Genomic DNA, 19,859 nt, shown 5'->3' with positions numbered 1-19,859 from the left:
AAAAAAAAACACCAAAAAAACCCACCCCAACAACAAAAAACCCCAGCTGCAAAACGCTTATTTTGATGCGAACAGGCTAAATATGAGGCGTCCCAGGGCTGTATCCCCCCAGAGAAACCCGAAATCCCCAATCTGCCCAGGCGTGGGGCCAGAGCCTCCTTAAGAGGCGGCGGTGTGGGGTGACGAGCCGCTTCCAATTGCGAGGCAGCAGCACATGACATAAGATGCGCCAGATCTGCCTCCTGGGCGCTAGTTTAAAAATAAAGGATATTACACGTCGGTGCGGAGCGGCTGCGGAGGGGAGGCTGCGGGACCAGAGATGCGCGGTGAGGCTGGAGGGGTTGGGAGGGCTGCGAGCCGAGCTTTTGGGACAGCATTTGGGGCAAAAGGAGCGTGGAATTGAAGCTGTTTGGCTCGTGGTGCTGTTTGGGGAGCTGCGGGTGTCTGGTTCTGCTGGGGGGTTTTGCAATGCCCGCTGTCAGAATTTCCTGTTATTTGGTGCAAATGCAGCAGGCTCGCGTTGTGCCTCTTCGGGGTTGCCTCGCTCACGTCAGTGGAGATGCTTTGCTGTGACGTGTGGCTGTATTTTAAATTTTCCAACCTGTTTTCGCAGGGACAGTGCTGTGTGAGTCAGACGCCAGGATGGCACTTGCAGAACCAGTCTCCGTGGCTTATTGCAATTCGGCTCTTCAAGGGAGCTGCGAGGTGGCACGGGAAGATGTGCTGCTCAACTCTTCACCCAGGTTGGTCTAATTTAGGATTTTATTTAGGATTTATTTGTCTATTTAGGATTTTATTTACCTCGTTGTGACCTGTATATATAGTTTGTATTCTATCATGCTTACTTTGATTAATTAAAATGATTTTCGAAGAGCCCTGCCTCTGCAGGGAACAGTTCATGTGCAGTACCTACAGTGATCTCAAACTCTTGCTGGTAAGAGGCTGCTTATATTTACAGACTAAAGAGCAGAATAGGATCTATATCTCATCACAGCATAATGGCATCTAGCCGACTGAAACCTCTTTACCTAAATTTTTTAGGGCTGCATTGAACTACATGTGGTAAGGGGAGAAAAAGATGACTTGATTGACTGTGAGGGAAGTAGCTGGGGCTTTTCTGCTCATGTTACTGGGTCATTTGCATGCTTTGATCATAAAAGCTGGTGGAGAAATGGTGCAGAACTATTGCAACTGAGGATTAATTTGTGCTGAAAAATGTTCTCAATAATGAGGAAGGAGTACGGAGATGGGAACATCTCATAATCCCCTTGGGGGAAATAAAGAAATTATTTACTCAGCCCTGGTTGCTGGCTTGCAGATTAGTTCAGAGAAGCAGTTCTGCTTTAGAACAGGGCATGTGATCAGCCATGCCAGATCTTCCCTGGGCCTTAAACCTCCTCATATGCCCAAAGCAGTCACAGTTGTGTGTTCCCTAGAAATTTAGAATAATGTAGATTAGAGGGAAGAGACTTCCCCCTTACCCTGAAATTCACACAGTGTCTGTGCTGGTTGTCTTCTCTCTGGCCTGCTAGAAAGGAAATAAAAGGTGGGACTTGGAAATAAAGGAAATAAAAGGTGGGAGCCCTGCCTGGCTTGGGCTGAGGAGTTAGTGTGGGCCCAGAGGAGCTCTCAGCTGTGTGCAGTGTGACTGTGATGGGCAGAGTCAGGGCTCCTTTCTGCCCCAGAGCTGCCCCTGCAGTGTTTGGGTTATTGTGATGTCAGGGCCCTTCTGGAAGAGCCGGGGGTTGGAGCTGCAGCTTTGCTGCTGAGAAGGGAAAACACCAGCCTGGAGAAACCACACCTGAATGATGGGCTGAGAGAAAGGGCTTGGTAGGGCAAGGCAGGATGGAAAGTTTGGGTCTCTGCAGTGTAACCTTAAATCAGCTAAACTCAGACATCAAAGGTCCTGGCAGGGCATTGCCCAGGGCAGGGAACAAAGCAGCAGCTGCCTGCTTGGAGGGTTCGATTCCCAAATCTCACTGGGTCTGGCTTCCAGCTCCTGCTCTCAAGTGGGACATGAGCCTTGATTACGCCTTACCCTCCTCATTAGGGCTGTGAGACAGTCCAGCTTGGAAAGGGATGGAGTAAGAACAGTGCTGCAAGCAGGCCAGTGGTGCTTCACCAGCTCCTGCAGGGCTGAAAGTGAAAGGACAGCTCAGCTGGGAGGAGCCTGTTTCTGTTTCTTCCCAAGCATCTGGTGGGAGCCCTGGTTTTAATAGGAATACCTAAGAACAAGATTTCCTGTTAAATCAATTTCCTGCTCTTTTGCAGGAAATCTCCGTGGGTTCCCTATGAGGTGACTCCAGAGTGTCCCCAGGGCCTCCCCTGTTGTTGGACTCACATATTGCAAACAGGAGATGAGTTCCAGATCCAAGTGTCCCTTCCTGCCCCCCTTCTCCTCCTCCTCCCAGCTGCAGACTCTTTGTTTCAGGCACCTTGGAGCAGCCTTTAGGCATTAAATGATGGCTGTTTTTAGGATGATGTTTATGCATTCTTCTGCAGCTTGTCTGCAATGAAAGCTGCAATTAGGACAACACTCATTTTCAACACCAGACAGGCAGATCTTGCACACTTGGAGGGAGCTGTTCCACTGCTGGGGCCATGCAGGGCAGTGAATTAATAAAGTCACCTGCAGAACATCAGGAATCACTCTGACATCCAAGGACTGAGGGATGTTAAGGGATGGAGCAAACCTGCCTGTGGCAGGCAGCCCTCAGTGTTCTCATCCAGGGATAATTCCTTTTGCCTTGCAGAACTGCTGAGCCACACAACGGCGAGCCAGGGGAAGATTCCAAGATGGAGAACTATCAGGTGAACTCACTCAGTCCCAAAGGTGAGTGGATAGAAGTTTTGGGGACTGTGGGGTGCCTGAAATGATTATTGCAATGAGACAGGGATTTGTCAAACCATGACAATGGAAGAAGCTGCTCAGGTTGCAGGATGGGTTGTGCAGAAGTGTCTGGAACTCAAGGCTTTAAAGCACAGCTGTGCTTCAAAGGTTAAACAGGCAATGTCAGTGCCTGGTGCTCATCTGCCAGGTGCCAGTGTCCTCTTTCAGTCCTCCTTAAAAGAAAAAAAACTAAGCTAGCAGAGTATAAGATGCAGGAAACCTTCACCTTACCAGTACAAGAGCCTTAGGGCAGCAGAGCAGGTTAGAGGAGATGTAAGTAAGAAATGTTTAACGAAATTTGGAAGTGCTCTAGAGGCTTCTAGTCTAAAATACTGGGGGTCACATGGTGAAATTGCCATGAAGAAAGAGTCAAAAAAGGGGTGTGGGAGGGGGTGTAACAACATTTGCTTTTGTATGCTGGAGACTTGTATTTGTATTGCTGTTGGCAATAGGAAATTTGTAAATCTAAGATGCTGAACACTTTCCTTTCAAAGCAGCCTCCTCCTCTCCTGGCTCCAGTGTGTGGACAACACGTTGTGATGGAGAGGTCAGGCTGAGGATGGAAGAACAGGGCCCTGGCAGCGAGGCCCCAAAGACTGTGCACCAGCTCTTGCAGGAAAGTGTCAACAAATACAGTGACTATTATGCCCTTGCATCCAAAAAAGATGGCCAGTGGGTAAAGCTGACTTATAAGATGTACTATGATGAGTGCTGGAAAGCAGCCAAAAGCTTTCTGAAGGTAAGAGTTCGTTGTGTTCTCTTTGTGCATATTCACAGAATCCTAAAAACAGAATGGTTTGGGTTGGGAAGGACCTCAAAGCCCATCCAGTGCCACCCCTGCCATGGCAGGGACACCTCCACTGTCCCAGGCTGCTCCCAGCCCTGTCCAGCCTGGCCTTGGGCACTGCCAGGGATCCAGGGGCAGCACAGCTGCTCTGGGCACCCTGTGCCAGGGCCTGCCCACCCTGCCAGGGAACAATTCCTGCCCAATATCTGATGTAAATCTCTCTTATATAATTTAAAACTGTTCTCCCTCTTCCTACCACTGTATCAAAATAAAACAAAGGAAGCACTGTGTCAAAACAAAACAAAGTCAAGTTTAAGGTTCATTCATTTAAGTGCTGGAATGGCTGCAGTCAAGTCGTTCTCAAATCTGCAAATTCCCTGCATGCAGATGAATCTTACAGTGACAGGGAAGTACCTGAACATGCTATGGACACCTTGGTATTTCAATTTTTTGACAGTTGCTTCCACATTTAACCAAGAAAAAAGGCACGTAGGGAAACATTTAAAGTGAGGTGTTTGAGGTGTATGGCAAACCTGGACACTGCCCCTCCAGAGGCTTGGAAAGGTTCAAACCAGACTTCAGTGTCCCACGTGGCCCAGCCTTTTGCTTGTGCTGCTGGGATTAGGAGACTTGGAGACAGAAACCAACACCACCTGTTTTTATTGCTGGGATCAAGTCTTATCTCTTCAAGATAAGGCCAGCCTGGTTTTACTCCTGTGGTGGTATCTTCCACTCTGGGACAAAACCCGAGTCTGGCTGGGGGAGTTAAAGACTGGGACTCCAAGAATTGGAATTTCATAGCCAAGTGTGACTGCCCACTGGAGCATGTTGCTCTGGCCATTATTGATACCTGACATTCTCAGCTTGTGCCACATGTCCCAGGAGGTGCTGTCTGACTTCAGCTCTCACCTCCTCATTCCCAGCCCAAGGGGAACTGGTAACTCTTGGATTGCAAGTTTATATTCCTGTTAGTGAATTCCAGTGAGCCTGTCTTTCCAAGGGCAGACCTCAGCAAATCCCTGTTTTCCTGCCCACTTATGGTGGGACAGCGATGTGAAACTTTCACTGGTTCCATCCTGGCTCCTGGGGAGTTTTCCAGTGGGAATTACCCTGTGTAAGAACACAAACTCTTCCCTCAGTGCTGTGCTCACAGCAGAGATCTGCAGATGAGCCCTGAGCTCTGTCCCAAGTGTCAGAATCTGTGGTGTTGATGATTCCCAGATTGTAAAAGTCTCTGTCTTTCTGCCCCGCTGCCAAAGCAGAAGCCATAATTGGTCTGTGCTGTTCCAAGGTTGTTTATTCTGTTTATCTCTCACATGTTCTGCTGCCCTGCCCAGCTCTGTCCTGCAGGGCAGCGTGTGGGGCTCTGCCCTCAGTGGGATGTGACAAACATTCAATACCAGAAACTCCCTGGGCTGGATTTACAAGAACGTGCCAATATCTGTCACCTACATTGGACAGTGTGTCCCCAGCCTGAACCAACAGAAAAATGCCAACACCACAGTGAGACATGGAGGGCATGAAGAAGGAGAAAAAGGACAAGGCACACCCAATTTCCTCCATCTTGTCCCCTTTGGACCCCTTATCTAGAATCCTAAAATTTTACTTTTGCACCTGTGCCACACTTTATTACTGATATCAAACACTCAGAGCTTGTAATTCATCCTGTAAGATTGAAAACTCTTTTCCATGGCCAGAGATCACAGGCAGTGTCTCTGGGGGCTCTGTCCAGGGGGTTCCTGACCCCTGCCAGGGTCCCAGGGCAGCCAGAGGGAAGCCCTGGATTGCCACACAAAGGAGAAGGCAGGCTGCTGTAATGCCATCTCTTGTTTACAGCTGGGGCTGGAGCGTTTCCATGGAGTGGGCATCCTGGGATTTAATTCTGCTGAGTGGTTCATTGCTGACATTGGAGCTATCCTTGCAGGGTAAGACTCTTGTTTCTTGCCATGCATTTTGCTTTGGCAGGCAGAGAGTGGCTGCAGTATACATATGACCAGCAGGTTTTGATTAAAACCTCGGTAAAACAAACAAAGAACACCCCAAACCCAATTGCTTAGATTTGGATTTAATGAAGGTAGATAGGAGCTGAACTATTTCATAATGAGTTAATGAGACAAAAATGAAATACTTTTTTTTTTTTTTAGCCAGCTGTTTCTCTCAAAATAAGACCAGTAGGTTAATCCAAATGCATTCTTACACAGTGATTAAGGAAATGCCAGAGAATGGCTGGATTGTGATATCTGCCTTCCACATGAGATATTTTGGTCCTTTGCACCACTCTTGACATTTCCCATGCTCCAGAACAGAATCTTTCCTCTTGGAATTAAGCTCTCCCCTCTTTGTTGTCATTTTATGAGATATTGTTCCTAAAGTTTTTTCTCTGAAATTGTCTGAATTTTGCCAGTAACTCTGCTTGTCTTCTAACTCTGTTTTGCTTTTCTGTTCTGTTATTTCCCTTTTCCAGGGGATTAGCTGTTGGGATCTACACTACAAACTCTCCTGAGGCCTGTCATTATGTAGCAGAGAACTGCAGTGCCAACATTATAGTGGTGGAAAACCATAAACAGCTGCAGAAAATCTTAGAAGTAATTAGATTTTTAAATGGCTGGGGGTTACAGCAACCTGTTGACAGACGTGGGAGGGTAAAATGCATGACCTGAGGGGAGTGCTGGGTTTGAGAGCAGAGGTGAATTCCTTGGTGTGTTCCCTGCTCCAGCCAGGTGAGTTGTCACTGGCACTGTGTCTCATACGAGGTTAAGTGGTGCTTTCACTTCTTAAACGTCTTGGGCTTAAAAGAGAAGAAGCCAAAATGAACAACTGAGCATCCTCTAGCAAATTATGACTGTTCCTAGTGAGGCAAACCCATTCTTTCAGGAGCACAGATGGGATTCTCTTGGCTTTACATAAAGTGGCAAATATGAGGAGCATGCTAAGTGGGGTTACAGAGGTCTGAAAGGGACAAGCAGCATTTACTCCTTCTTACAAATCTCCCTTCTTAACACAGATTGAACACAGACTACCTCATCTGAAGGGCATTGTCCAGTATAGGGAGGAGATCAAAGAGAAGAGACCAAATCTGTACTCGGTAAGTCCTGGGCTTCTTCACAGCTTCTAAGTGCCGGTTGTGTTCAGCTGATGGCTGCCAGTACCTGTCACCTGCCCTGGGGACTTGAACATCTGGTGGGTGACATCCCTGGCCATGGCAGGGCCTTGGGATGAGATGGTCTTTAAGGTCCCTTCCAAGCCAAACCAGCCTGGGGCTCTGTGAGTGTGATCCCCTGAGCTCGTGTTGGGCAGGAGGTGTCTGCTGTTGTGCAACCTGGATAATCCCTTTTGTAGGGAGGCTGCTGACCTTTGCCAGACACCTTGGACCCCACAGTTACTCCAGGGAGTTGCTACAGAGCTGTAAAGCTGCTGGGGGTGGGTCTGTCTCCTTTCTGCTTCTCTGTGTCAGCCAGAAAACACTGTGGGGTGACAGTGTGGGTTTACAGCCACTTCCAGAGGTCTGGACAGGGAGGACAGCTTCCTTCTCTCGGTGTGTGGCAGAGCTGAATTTTTCCTGTGGGTGATACCTTACAAAGGGACTGAGCTGTTCTGTTCTCTGCAGTGGAGGGAGTTCATGGAGCTCGGCAGGGACGTGCCGGACTCGCAGCTCCGCGAGATCATCGCGTCCCAGAAACCCAACCAGTGCTGCACCCTCATCTACACCTCGGGCACCACGGGGCAGCCCAAGGGCGTCATGCTCAGCCACGACAACGTGAGTGCCCAGTGCCACCCAGGGGTGCTGAGGGAGAACATCCTGAGCTGGGAGGGACCCCCAGGGATCAAATCCAGCCCCTGTCCCTGCCCAGACCCCCCAACAGCCCCACCCTGAGCAGCCCTGAGAGCGCTGTCCAAACACTCCTGCAGCTCTGGCAGCCTCGGGGCCGGGACCATTCCCTGGGGAGCCTGGGCAGTGCCAGCACCCTCGGGGGGAAGAACCTTCCCCTGAGCTCCATGCCAAGGCCTGGCACAGCTCCAGCCCTCGCTGGGCTCCAGGAGCTGTCCCAGAGCAGAGCTCAGCCCCTGCCCCTCTGCCTCCCCTTGGGAGGAGCTGCAGCCTCGAGGAGCCTCCCCTCATCTCCTGTGCTCCTGCTGAACGAGCCAAGTGCTGCTGTTGAGATCCCAGGTGCTGTAGCTGTGTTGTGCCTTGTGTGTTCTGTGCTGTCCCTGCTCTGAAGCCCCCGTGGGTTCCTGTTGCAGCTGACGTGGACGGCGGCGGCGGCAGCACGCTTCATCATGCTGAGCGATGCCCACGACAGGCAGGAGGAGGTGGTCAGCTACCTGCCCCTCAGCCACATTGCTGCACAAATGTGTGATATTTGGGCAGCCATGACCCTTGGAGTGCAAGTTTACTTTGCCCAACCAGATGCACTGAAGGTAAAAAAATAAGATAATAAACTCACACTCATCTACCTGCTTGAGCTGGGGTGGGTGCTTGAAACAAGGCTGTGTTATCTCATGGTTCTGTCAGCTTTTCTGAGTTTATTTTGCCCTTTGTCCAACTGCCCCTGTTGGTTTGACTGGAGCCAGACCTTCACCTTTTGACTCAGTCACAAACTGGGAGAAGCTGACCCAGTGCTTCAGAGCTGGGATCTGCTGAGTTCTTACCTGACACCTGGTGCCGCATCAAGAGCTGGTTGAGCAACAGCCTTGTGTTTGCTCTGCCCACGTTGCACTGTGGCCCCAGCTAAAACTGAGTCCTGAGTAAGGGATTCTTGTGTCAGTGCTGGCACTGAAAGCTTTGACCCTTGCTCCCTTCCCAATTCCCACTGGAATGCCTCAGGGGTTCCCTTCTCTTGGTGGTGCTGCAAAAAACAAACAGTTCCTTAAAACTGATGGCAGACTCCCAAGTTTTCGCTAGTGACCAGTACTGACCTGAAATCTGCAGTGAATCACTTCTAAAAACTGCATTAAATCCTGTTTCTCTCAGGGCAGCTTGGTGGAGACCCTGAAAGAAGTGAGGCCAACTGCTTTTTTGGGAGTTCCTCGTGTCTGGGAAAAAATGGAAGAGAAAATGAAATCTGTGGGCATGAAAGCCTCAGCGCTCCGTAGGAAAGTGGCAACGTGGGCCAAGGGAGTGGGGCTGCAGACCAACCTGAAGAGGATGAATGGGTAATTATGAGCTACATTTCAGGGATGCTGATGAGTTTTAGGAGAACTTTCATGTCAGATCAGGGATTTTATTCCATCCAGGGGTTGTATTCCGTCCAGGATTATATCTCACGTGACAGACCAGTGACGCTTGGATCCAAGGGGGAGCAGCAAGGGCTGGAGGGGGAAAAGAATCCATTATTTGATTGAATGAACGAAGCAGGATGAGGATGGAGGAGGAAGGGGGAGGAGTTGTAAGTTGTCCTTTCTGGCAGGTGCTCCGAGGTGCCAGTGAATTTCCGCCTGGCGCAGCAGTTGGTGTACAGGAAGGTGCGCAAGGCCATTGGGCTGGACCGCTGCACCAAGTGCTACACGGGGGCTGCTCCCATCGCCAGAGAGACCCTGGAATTCTTTCTGAGCCTGAACATTCCTGTGCTGGAGCTCTATGGGATGAGTGAGAGCTCTGGGCCTCACACCGCCTCCCTACCTCACGCCTTCAAGCTCGGCAGGTGAGCGTCTCCCTGGGTTCTGCCTCTGGCACATCCCTCCTGCTGCAGCTCATCCCCAGAGCCTTGCTGCCACTAAAAGGTCACTGGGGAGCCACACCACAGGTGGAGAGATCTGCCAAGGGCAGCAGCAGCAGGGATGTGTGAATTTACCTTGTTTGGGTTCTGTAGGAGCTGGGGAAGAAGAGAGGGGCTGGTGGGATGAAGGAAGAATTGGTAACTCCAACCTACTCTTCACTTTAATGGCAAATGACTAAAGGGTGCAGGGTGTCTTTGAACAGCTCGTTCAGTCTGCACAGGGAAAGTTTGCTGCCAAGGACATAAATCTGTTCATTCAAAGCTCAGGTGTTGAGCACAATGAGTGCAAACCAGCAGGTGTATGAGCATTGATCTCTGCAATAACAACTTCTGCAGCTGCCCTTACATGAGCAGATGCCTTTGAAGCTTTGCTGGAGCTTTGTGCTAAAAAGCTTCTGGGGTTTGTTCAAACCCTTCAGCTTGAGAGATGCTGCTGTGACTTCTGCTTGAATTCAGTTTAAAATGAATTAATCCTTGCTCTGTGCTCTGTTTCAGCTGTGGGAAGGAGCTGATAGGCTGCCGCACCCTGATCCATAAACCAGACAAGGATGGCATTGGGGAGATCTGCTTCTCAGGAAGGCACATCTTCATGGGCTACCTGAACATGGAGGACAAAACCAAAGAAGCCATCGATGAGGATGGCTGGCTTCACTCAGGGGACCAGGGCAAGCACGACAAGGATGGATTCCTCTTCATCACAGGCAGAATTAAAGGTAACACATCCCCTGACTTTGTTTTGATGTTGTGCAGCACTATGGAATCAGTGAGTTGTTGATCTTGGGAAAGACCTCATGGAGCCCAGCTGCTCCCTCAGCACTGCCAAGGCCACCACTAAGCCATGTCCCCTTTTAAATCCCTCCAGGGGTGGTGACTCCACCACTGCCCTGGGCAGCCTGTTCAATGCTGAACAGTGAAGAAAATTTTCCCAATATCCAACTTAAACCTCCTCTGGTACCAGGGATGCTCTGCTGGTTGTGTGGTCGTGACTTGCACAGAAGATCATTTAAATCCTTCTCCTCCTGGAGTTTTCACTTGAATGTGGCTGCAGGGTGTCTTCCCCTGTGGTGGGAGGGGAGGGGCAGCCTCTGCAGCCAGGGTGTGTTTGCAGAGTGAGGGAGAAGCCCTCTGATTCCAGCACCAGTGCAGTTAGTGCTTTGTGGGCTTGTTTTACCAGCAGCTCCCCTGGTTTCAGGAGCTTTGCTGGGTGACCTCCAAGGAAAACAGCAGCTTTACACTGTTGTGCAAGTGCCTGGTAGCCATGTGGCTCTTGGGACAGAGATTGAGCAACCCCAGACAAAGCCAACGTCACAGAAGCCTTCAGCCCTCCAGAGAGAGAGGTGCTCATGTGAGGGCAGCTCTCAGGAGCAGGAGATTGAGCAGGGGGCTCCCCTCTGCTCTGCAGCACACAGAACCTCCTTTCACTCCAATTTCTGACAATTTGGGTGGCAGCTTAGGAGCCTTGGAGGCCCAGGGGTCTGTGTCAAGGGCTCACCTGCATTGCCAGGCTGCAAACACCCCTGGAACACCAAGGCAGCTTTGGCTCCTGCTCCTCTCTCCAGCCCTGCTGCAGTCACGGGATCAGCACTGGGGCTGGAAAAGCCCTTGAACATCACTGACTACAGCACCCCAAGGCCACCACTGAACCACATCCCCAAGTGCCACATCCCCACGTTTTTGAGCATTTTTGGGATGGTCACCCTGTGACTTTCCCAGTCCTGGTGTGCTCCAGCTCTGCTGGCACAGACTCACTGTTCCATCCGGCAGACACAAAGGAGCAGCTGAGCTGCTGCAGACTGTGGGAAGGGGAGAAGCTCCAAGCATTAATCAGGATTTGATTGTTTTCCAGAGCTCATCATCACTGCAGGAGGTGAGAACATTCCTCCTGTTCCAATTGAGGATGCTGTCAAGAATGCTGTTCCCATCATCAGCAACGCCATGTTGGTTGGAGACAGAGCCAAATTCCTTTCTATGCTCCTGACACTAAAGGTAATGGAAAACAGGATGGGGATCCACCACCTGTGCTGCTGAATCTCAGTAATTCCGGGGAGGAAGAGTTGTTACACGTTTTTAATGTCTTGTGGAGGCAGGAGCCCAGAGCACCATTGGCTGCAGCTGAGCTGCAAAGAGCAGCTGAAAGCAGAGTTGTCACTTGCTGAGACCATCAGGCCCTGCTGTTGTTCAGGGCAGATTTTTCTGTGCCACAGAGGACAGGAAAAAACAGAAGGAAAGTCCCAAAAGTGAGGCTGGAAAAGAAAACCCTTCTGCTCTCCTCACCTGATTCAGTCTCTCCCAGAGCAGTCTGGGAGGTAAATGCTGTCAGGGATTTCTCTGTCAGACTCTGGCTTTGAACTCCACCAGGACACATCGGTGGTGGCCTGTGCTGACTGCCAGAGTGGGAATTGCTCCCTGGGGCAGGAGATCTGAGCCAGGCCCTGGGAGTGGCCCTGCTGCACTTGTCATGGCTGGGTGCTGTGTGTGACTGCCAAGACTGCTGCTGCACAGTGTAGGGCAGTAAGCTGTGCTCCAGAAAAGGTCTGGAAAACAGTGATTGACTTTGGAGAGCCCAGGAGGAGTTGGGCAGATGAGCTCTGTACCCTGCTGGCTCCTGAGCAGGCAGAGACCTGAGGGGGTTTGTTTGTGTTGTGTCCCAGGTTTCCATTGGCAGCCAGGGGTTGGAAGAGAGCCGGGGGGCAGGTGGGGTTGGAGGGGGAAGGGAAGGGACCCCAGGGCTGGAGGCTCCTTGGTGCAGGGGGCCTCAGGTGCTCAGCAATGCTCAGGTACCTCCTGTGGCCTGGCCTGCAGTGCGTTGTGGATGAAGAAACGGGTGAGCCCAGAGATGACCTCGCTCCAGAAGCTCTGGAATTCTGTCAGAAGCTGGGCAGCAAAGCCACCAAGGTCTCAGAAATCATCAGCAGCAAAGACAAGGCCATCTACGCTGCCATCCAGAAAGGGATCTCTGCTGTCAATGAGGGAGCCGTGTCCAATGCCCAGAAAGTCCAGAAGTGGGTCCTGCTGGAGAAGGACTTCTCCCTCTTTGGAGGGGAGCTTGGTGAGTGGTGGGGCTGTCTGGGGTTTGCCCTGTGCCCCTTCCCTGCTATTGAACATAACAGCCATGACCCCCAGTGCACAGAACTGCCCCCTGCCTTTGCTCACTGTACCTTTTCCATCTGGCAGTTTGGGGTGGGATGAACTGGGCTGAATTCCCACTTCTGCCCAGCAGCACTGAGTGGAGCAGAACTTACCCTTGTGCTGTGATGCCTCTTGCAGAGTTATGGAACATCCCCAAGGATCATCAGCCCAGCCCCTGGCCCTGCAGACACCCCAACAGCCCCACCCTGCCCAGCCCTGAGAGCGCTGTCCAAACGCTCCTGCAGCTCTGGCAGCCTCGGGGCCGGGACCATTCCCTGGGGAGCCTGGGCAGTGCCAGCACCCTCTGGCTGCTGCTGTGCTGCTTCGGCTCACAGGGGAAGGGAGGAAAATTCTGTTAAACCCAAAGAGAAACTCAGAGCAGGTCCCTGTTCCCGTGTTCTGCCTCTCCCCTCCAGCCCTGCTGGGTGCCCCCAGAGCTGCCCTCCCCAGTAACCCTGTGCTGCTTCCCCACAGGCCCCACCTTGAAGCTCAAGAGGCCGGTGGTGGCTCAGAAGTACCAGGACCAAATCGCTCAGTTTTACACGGACATCGAAACCCCCTCGGGGGAGCCCTCGAGGACACAGAGCCTGCACTGAAACCGCCCCGAGGACACTCCCAGCTGCCCAGGAAGGATTCCCTGGATCCTGCTGAAATAAAGAAGCTCAGCCTTCAGGCAGCCCCTCGGCGTTGCATTGTTGTCCGTGCCCTGCCCTGCAGTGTGATGAGCGTGGTCCTGCCCATGTTCTCCTGTGTCTCGTGTCCCTTGCTGAGATATCCCAAATATCTCAACTTTGTATTTTTTAGTTCCATTTTTATAAGGGTGATACAATGTTTACCTTAAATCCACATGATGTGTTACGTTCTTACCAAAGTTTTCTTTTCCTGACATGAATGTAAAACAGGAGCTGCAAATCAGGAGCTGCCCTTTTTCTGCTAAGGAGAAAGGCAGATTTCATTTTCCAGCAGTGTCCTCACTCCCTGCTGCACGTTCCCCTGCATGCTGATGGCATCCATAGAATTTTAAATCTCCTTCCCCACAAACTATTCCTGTCTGAGATGACAAATGCTGTGTGACTACACACAGCACTGGAGGTGGAACCTCAATGAACTGGGCTTGTCTGTGCAATATTTTGAGTTTGTTTTACCTTTTTTGAGTTATAATGAAGCCATAAATTGTATTGTTGAAGTTGTATCCATGGCTGGTATTCTGAGAAGTGATTTACTGCAGGGATTATTTATAAGGCTGTGTACAATGTGTGAAATCTGTCTGTGTTTTACAATCCAGGAATGTTGCAGTGTCTGAAATGGGGAGCGCCAGAGTGGAGGGTGGGTGGGCTGGGGCTCTGTAGCTGTGCTTGAGGAGATGGTGCTGGGAGCCCAGGCTGGTTCTCCCGAGGGTCTGTGATCATCACCCAGAGCTCTGAAGGTCTCCGTGGTGAATTCACTGACTGGAGGCCACAGACTCCCCACCTGCAGCTCCTGGAGCTCTCTGCGGAGGGGCTCTGCAGGGGCTGTTCAGGATTGTCCCAGCAGGATTGTCTGTGAAAGGCTCATTGCACACCAGAAATCCTTACCTGAACAGGGCAGAGCAGCCCGGCTCCGACTCCCAGTTCCATTTCCCATGGAAAGGAGGAGCACGGGGAGGAGCTGGGGGCAGCTCAGTGCTGGTGTCACAGCGGGGTGGGCTCAGGGTGGGTTAAACCCGAAACTGTCTCTGCTTTGGGTCAGTGGAATTCCATTGCCCAGGGGGAGGGTGGAATGCACTACTGGAACTGCGGCTGCCCCTGTGTGTGCTGAGCTGGCTGCAATTGCTGTGCCCAAGTGAAATAAACTCTGTTCGTGTCTCTTGCCTCTCACTCCTTCCTGGGCTGCAGCAGGACGGGGCTGGGGTGGGATTGCCTCAGGCAGGGGGAGCTGAGCTGTGCCTGGGCCGTGCCCAGGGCTGGAGCTGCTCCTGGGCAGCCACGGAGCCCGACACTCCCCGGGAAGGGACGGGCAGTGCCAGGGCTGTGCCCGGAGCTGGACACTCCCCGGGAAGGGATGGGCAGTGCCAGGGCCATGCCCGGAGCTGGACACTCCCTTGGGAAGGGACGGGCAGTGCCAGGGCCGTGCCCAGAGCTGGACACTCCCCCCATGCCCAGAACCGGACACTCCCTTGGGAAGGGACGGGCAGTGCCAGGGCTGTGCCCGGAGCTGGACACTCCCTTGGGAAGGGACGGGCAGTGCCAGGGCCGTGCCCGTGCCAGGCCTCTGTCCTTGTGTGTCCCCTCAAAGCCCACGGGAGCTGCCCCAGGCAAAGCCCTGCTCCAAGGGCAGGGACCCCTCACCTGAGCAGACAAAGCTCTGATGGATCAAGGGACATTGGAGCCACGCCATGCTTCAAACAATTCCCTTTTCCTTGGCCTTTCCTGTCCCAAGCCCAATGGTGTTACCTGTGCCACGAGGGGAGGTTTTGGGAAAGCCACAGAGCCACTCCTGGAGAAACAACACAAGAACCAAAAAACACTTCCAAGTCTTACTTTTCCATCTTACTTTATTTCACTTTTTCTAGAAAATTCCTCCATAGTTCCACAAATTTAACAAAAAGTTTAAAATTCAGGACAAACAATCCTGTAACGTATTACAAACATGAGTTTTTTTGTGTTTTTTCTTTTTAATCTCGCAGTTAGTCTTGGCTCAGCTGCATTTCTTCCAGCTGAGTGAAGAACTTTTCTCCCAACACAACTTTTAAAATCCTCAGGTGCTGAAGTATTTAATACCTCGGCTCTAGGCAGAAATACAATTAAAAATTCTCTAGAAGTTGAAGTACTTACATTTTTCTTTAGGAGTGCAAACTCATCTTGTCAGTTTTTGATGGCTATTCCGCGCCCCAGGAAAGCAACACCCCTTTGGGTCCTTTGAGCACTGATTGACCCAGTCCCAGGTGCACCAGGGGTGTCACAGCATCACCGGAGCCCCTGGGCCGGCAGGGAGGAGCCTCACGCCGGCAGAGCCGGCTCCAGCACATCCCCAATGGAAAACTGGAGCTGGAGCCACTCTGGGCTCTGCTCGTGGAGAGGCCCCTCCTGAGGGACCTTTCAACCTCTCTCACCATCAAACACGGTCCAAGATCTGACCAAAAAATTGCTTCTGGATTGTTGCATCAATTGCTTGGCTCGTTCTGATGCTCCCACCGCACCCCACGATCCCACAGGTGGCAGAGTCATTGCACTTCCATGGATCCAGCCTGACCTCAGCCAGCCTCGCTCCCTCTGTGGCCCCAAGCCGGGCTTTGCTGCCAGCCTTCCCCTCCTCTCCTCATTCAACTCTTCTAATAGTAATGTCAGTAATCAAAGCCTCGAGGCTTAACCCATGGCAGGCCAGGAGCCAGGGAAACGCTCCTGACCCTGCGATCCCACGGCCAAGGATGGAGGAGCCGGATCCTGATCCCGCCTCCAAGACGATTCCAACTCAGCAACTCGGAAGCCCCGGGGCTGCCCAGCACCTGTCTGTGCCAGCAGCACCACCACAAAGGACACGGAAAAGTAACAGAGTCCTGTCCATTTTCCTTGGAAAAACCATTATGGCTACAAGTCAATTTGGGATTATTTTTTTTTTCTTCCTTTTTTTAACAACGCAAGCTACTACACATCCTCGAGGACCTGAAGCAATGCCCGCAGCAGCACTGCCCCCTCCTTCCTAGAGTACAATAATCCATCCATGCTCTCAAGAGTGACACAAGAACAAACACTTTATCCACAAAAACCTGTACACGGCATGTTCAGAACAGTGTTCAGCCAGCCTAGAGGGAATCTACACAGGGAACTGCAAGGGGACACAAGATGAGGCCCAAACGTGACCATTCTTTGTTTGCAGTCACCCCTCCTGTGCTCCCCGACGCTACCACATACCCCAAAAAACATCAACTCTGTAGAACAACTAAGTACTTGCAAAAACCTTTTAGTAACAAATCAGCATGTGCACACAATGGAGAGGAACTATTGCTGGGGAACAATCCTACCTCGGGTTTTCAGGGGGATTATAAACAGTCTAAAAAAATCCATGTGTAAAATACTTCTTATAAAAACCAAACAGAATCCCTATCAATGCTCAGCAGAATTACCAACGAAGTCACTTCCAGGACAGGACGATGCCATGGCAGGCTCAGGAACAGCCTCCCACGGGTGTGCTGGGACAGGCTGGGAGTGTGACCACGGGCACGAGGGGGGTGGCACCTCCAGTCCCTTGAGGGGCAGCTCTGGAGCTGGGACAGTCTGGAAGTGCTGGGACCGGAGCTGTGGGAGGAGTGGGCAGCAAAGACCTCGGGGGAGGCAGGCCTGCTCCCTGGGGATGGGACAGTGTCACCAGCCCCACCCCAGGGTGCCCAGTGGGGGCACAGGGCTGCTCCCCCTGGCACGGCCCCGCAGAGACACGAGGAGCTCACAGTACCCACCCGCAGGCTGTGACCTCGGTGTGGGTGTCCTGCTGCCACCTCCCCCTCTGCTCCCTGCCCTCCACCTTCTCTGGCCTTCCCATCCAGCCCTGGCATCGTCCAGCAAGAAAGAAAACAGCTGAGATCACTGGCGTGACAGGGTTTGCACCTGGCATGAGCTTGAACTTACATCTATATATATATATATATATATATACATACACACACATATATATATATATATATATATATACACACACACACACAACACATGAAAGGTGGTACAAGGACAAAATTAATGGGAATCGGGTCAACATGACCCAACTCAAACAAGCTTATCATCATATTGCCACTTCAGTTGATTAGTTGCAACATTTCCATGATAAAGAAAGGGGGAACCCAAAACAAGGGACAGCAAACCTGGAGCGGTGCAACCCTCCCTGAGCAGAGGGGCTCCCCAGCACCGCTGCTCCCACGCCGCCTGTGCCCCACGGACATTTGGCAAAAGCTTCCCACAGCCCTTGGAAAAACGAGCAGTTCCTGGGAAAATACTGAATTTAGGGACAAGGAGTGTAACACAGCTTGGAGGGAGGCGCAGGGATTTCCCCATGCCTGCCTGGACAACACTTGGAGGTCAACACTAGTTTAACTAGCAATCTAGGGAAGGGGCTGCATTAGTGTTTCTGTTTCCTGCCTTTTCCTGCACAGGCAGCGGGGTGGGAGAGGGAGGAGGGAACCAAGCCGACTCCACTCTGTGTTTTACATCAGCATCTCCCAGGCGTGTCCAAAGATTTAAGTTCTCCCTTGTTTTGGTTTTCCCAAAGTACAGCCACTACTATAGGGGCCACTGTAAGGAGATTCCTCTTTGAGAACACAGAACAAAACCAATCACATGTTTTGGCAAAGTTATCAAACACTGACAAATGGAAAGACGACGGGTGAGCCCCTTCTGGAGCATGGGATGCCTGGAGGTTGCTGTCCAGCTTCCTTACACTACAAATTGTCCACAAGAGGCATTGAACAAACGAGTCAAATCTTATTAAGCGCCTTCCCCTGCCAGAGCCATAAAAAACAACAGAAAAACACACCCTTAAGATCATAAGACCCAACTAGGCCCTTCTTATACATACAGTACATACATATATATAATATATATATATAAAATATACAGCTTACAGTTTTGGAGTCCTATTACAGTTAAAGCAGACTGAAAGGAGTGGGACTTTGTTTAGGAGCTCAGATCAACAAACGAGACATCTCCAAACCCCAGCAGGAGACAGCAGGTTCCAGAGGCCTCCTCACCTAGCACAGAGTGTCACTGCAGGGAGCTGAGGGTCCTGTCCCCACCAGGAGCCAGGTCACCAAACCAGTGGGTGATCCCAGCTGGAATGCAGCTGGAATCCAGCCCCTCTCCTCTGCAGCAGACCAGCAGGAGCCCGGGGAGCCTCCTGTGTCCCCAGTGTTCCAGCCAGCCCTGTCAAAGCCGATGTCACCCACACGGCGCAGGGCAGAGCGGGAGGGCTCCGCTTCTGGAGCTCTCCACAGGCTGGTCCCGAGCTCCGGGGGAAGGAACAGCATCCATGCTTCTTCAGAGCTCAGAGATGCCTGGGAAATGTGCTCTTGAAACACAGTTGCTCAAAGGGAAACCGAAAAGGTCGCGCTGTGCAGCCTAAGTGCAGCACGCCTGCTCTGCTGGGGGCCTGGCCCACAGAGGCGGGGACAGACTCAGCAAGGCGGGCGCTGGTTTGAAGCCTACAAGAAAAGTGCAGCTGGCTGAGCGTTCCTAGAGCATGGCTGTTCTCTAAGGCAGTGCTTCTTCGGGTGAGGCAGGAGGATAAGAAGGCCTAGTTCCGTGGGGTGGTTTCCTGGTGCCAATGGAGGGGATCTCTGGTTGAAGAGCAGAGCCAGCTTCCCAGGCCCAGCGTCATGTGGCCACGGCCTCCAGGTAGCTCTGCAGCTTGCGGACGGTCGTCTCATCCAGGGAGAAGAGGTCAAAGTCAAAGGTTGTGTTGGTGACGTTGAAATGCCCGGTTTCCTCAATGAGATTCACGATCTGGAGACAGGGGGATGGATGTAAGTACAGCACAGAGGGTACAGAGCCCATCCAGGCTTTCCCACCCCTTGGAGGGGCTCACAACAGGAAGGGAATCCTCTCCCCAAAAAAGCAAACCAGCTCCTCCTGCCTGCCTGACTAGCTCAGTCTGGACAGTGATGTGGACATGTTTACTTTTAATCATAAAATAACAGAATATCCTCAGCTGGATCCCTCAGGGATCATCAGCCCAGCCCCTGTCCCTGCCCAGACCCCCCAACAGCCCCACCCTGAGCAGCCCTGAGAGCGCTGTCCAAACGCTCCTGCAGCTCTGGCAGCCTCGGGGCCGGGACCATTCCCTGGGGAGCCTGGGCAGTGCCAGCACCCTCGGGGGGAAGAACCTTTCCCTGAGCTCCATGCCAAGGCCTGGCACAGCTCCAGCCCTCGCTGGGCTCCAGGAGCTGTCCCAGAGCAGAGCTCAGCCCCTGCCCCTCTGCCTCCCCTCAGGAAGAAGCTGGCAGTCAGACCAAGCTGCCAGTCAGACCAGGAGATCCCAACTTTGGGACTGCAGAGGGATGATACCCACACCACACTCCTGTACCATTTCCAAGAAAAACGTTGCATACACAGCTGATTTTCTTTTTTACCCCGTATTTTTGCTTTCAAGGCAAAGCAGAGCCTCTGTGGAAGGGCCTGGCTGAGCCCCTGGACACCCAGACCCTGGGGACAGCAGGGACAAGGTGGTACCTGCTGGAGCACGTTGCGCTCCCGTAGTGCCATGAGCCGCCTGTGGAGCTCCACCAGCTCATCTGTGTAGGCCTGCAAAACAAACAGGGACACGTTTCAAGGCTGCCAAAGGGACCTCCCCAGTGAGGATCAGAAGAACTGGAGGC

General features: G+C 52.0%; 2 protein-coding genes across 3 annotated transcripts in view; one reads left to right on the top strand and one right to left on the bottom strand.

The window, feature by feature from the left end:
- The first annotated feature begins 220 nt into the window (after nt 1–220).
- ACSBG2 (acyl-CoA synthetase bubblegum family member 2) lies at nt 221–13,715 on the top strand. The gene is given in 16 exon segments (XM_021544292.3): nt 221–279; nt 282–326; nt 614–743; nt 2,754–2,833; nt 3,385–3,629; nt 5,514–5,602; nt 6,142–6,262; nt 6,682–6,762; nt 7,285–7,434; nt 7,920–8,096; nt 8,650–8,831; nt 9,086–9,319; nt 9,890–10,107; nt 11,241–11,380; nt 12,197–12,443; nt 12,998–13,715. Coding segments are annotated over 16 exon segments (2,316 nt in total). The 5' UTR covers nt 221–224; the 3' UTR covers nt 13,120–13,715.
- Nucleotides 13,716–15,038: 1,323 nt separating this feature from the next.
- MLLT1 (MLLT1 super elongation complex subunit) overlaps nt 15,039–19,859 on the bottom strand; it is a 31,638-nt gene continuing 26,817 nt past the window's right edge. For both annotated transcript variants that reach the window (XM_021544291.3, XM_077788788.1), the window contains exons 11-12: nt 19,714–19,785; nt 15,039–18,987 (exon numbers count right to left, since the gene is read on the bottom strand). In XM_021544291.3, coding sequence (XP_021399966.1) covers nt 18,859–18,987; nt 19,714–19,785 — 201 coding nt within the window. In that variant the 3' untranslated portion in view covers nt 15,039–18,858. The remainder of the gene's footprint in view (nt 18,988–19,713; nt 19,786–19,859) is intronic.

The sequence above is a fragment of the Lonchura striata genome, chromosome 28 (assembly GCF_046129695.1).
Source record: "Lonchura striata isolate bLonStr1 chromosome 28, bLonStr1.mat, whole genome shotgun sequence".
NCBI classification, from domain to species: domain Eukaryota; kingdom Metazoa; phylum Chordata; class Aves; order Passeriformes; family Estrildidae; genus Lonchura; species Lonchura striata.
This window is presented reverse-complemented; position numbering and strand designations above follow the sequence as displayed.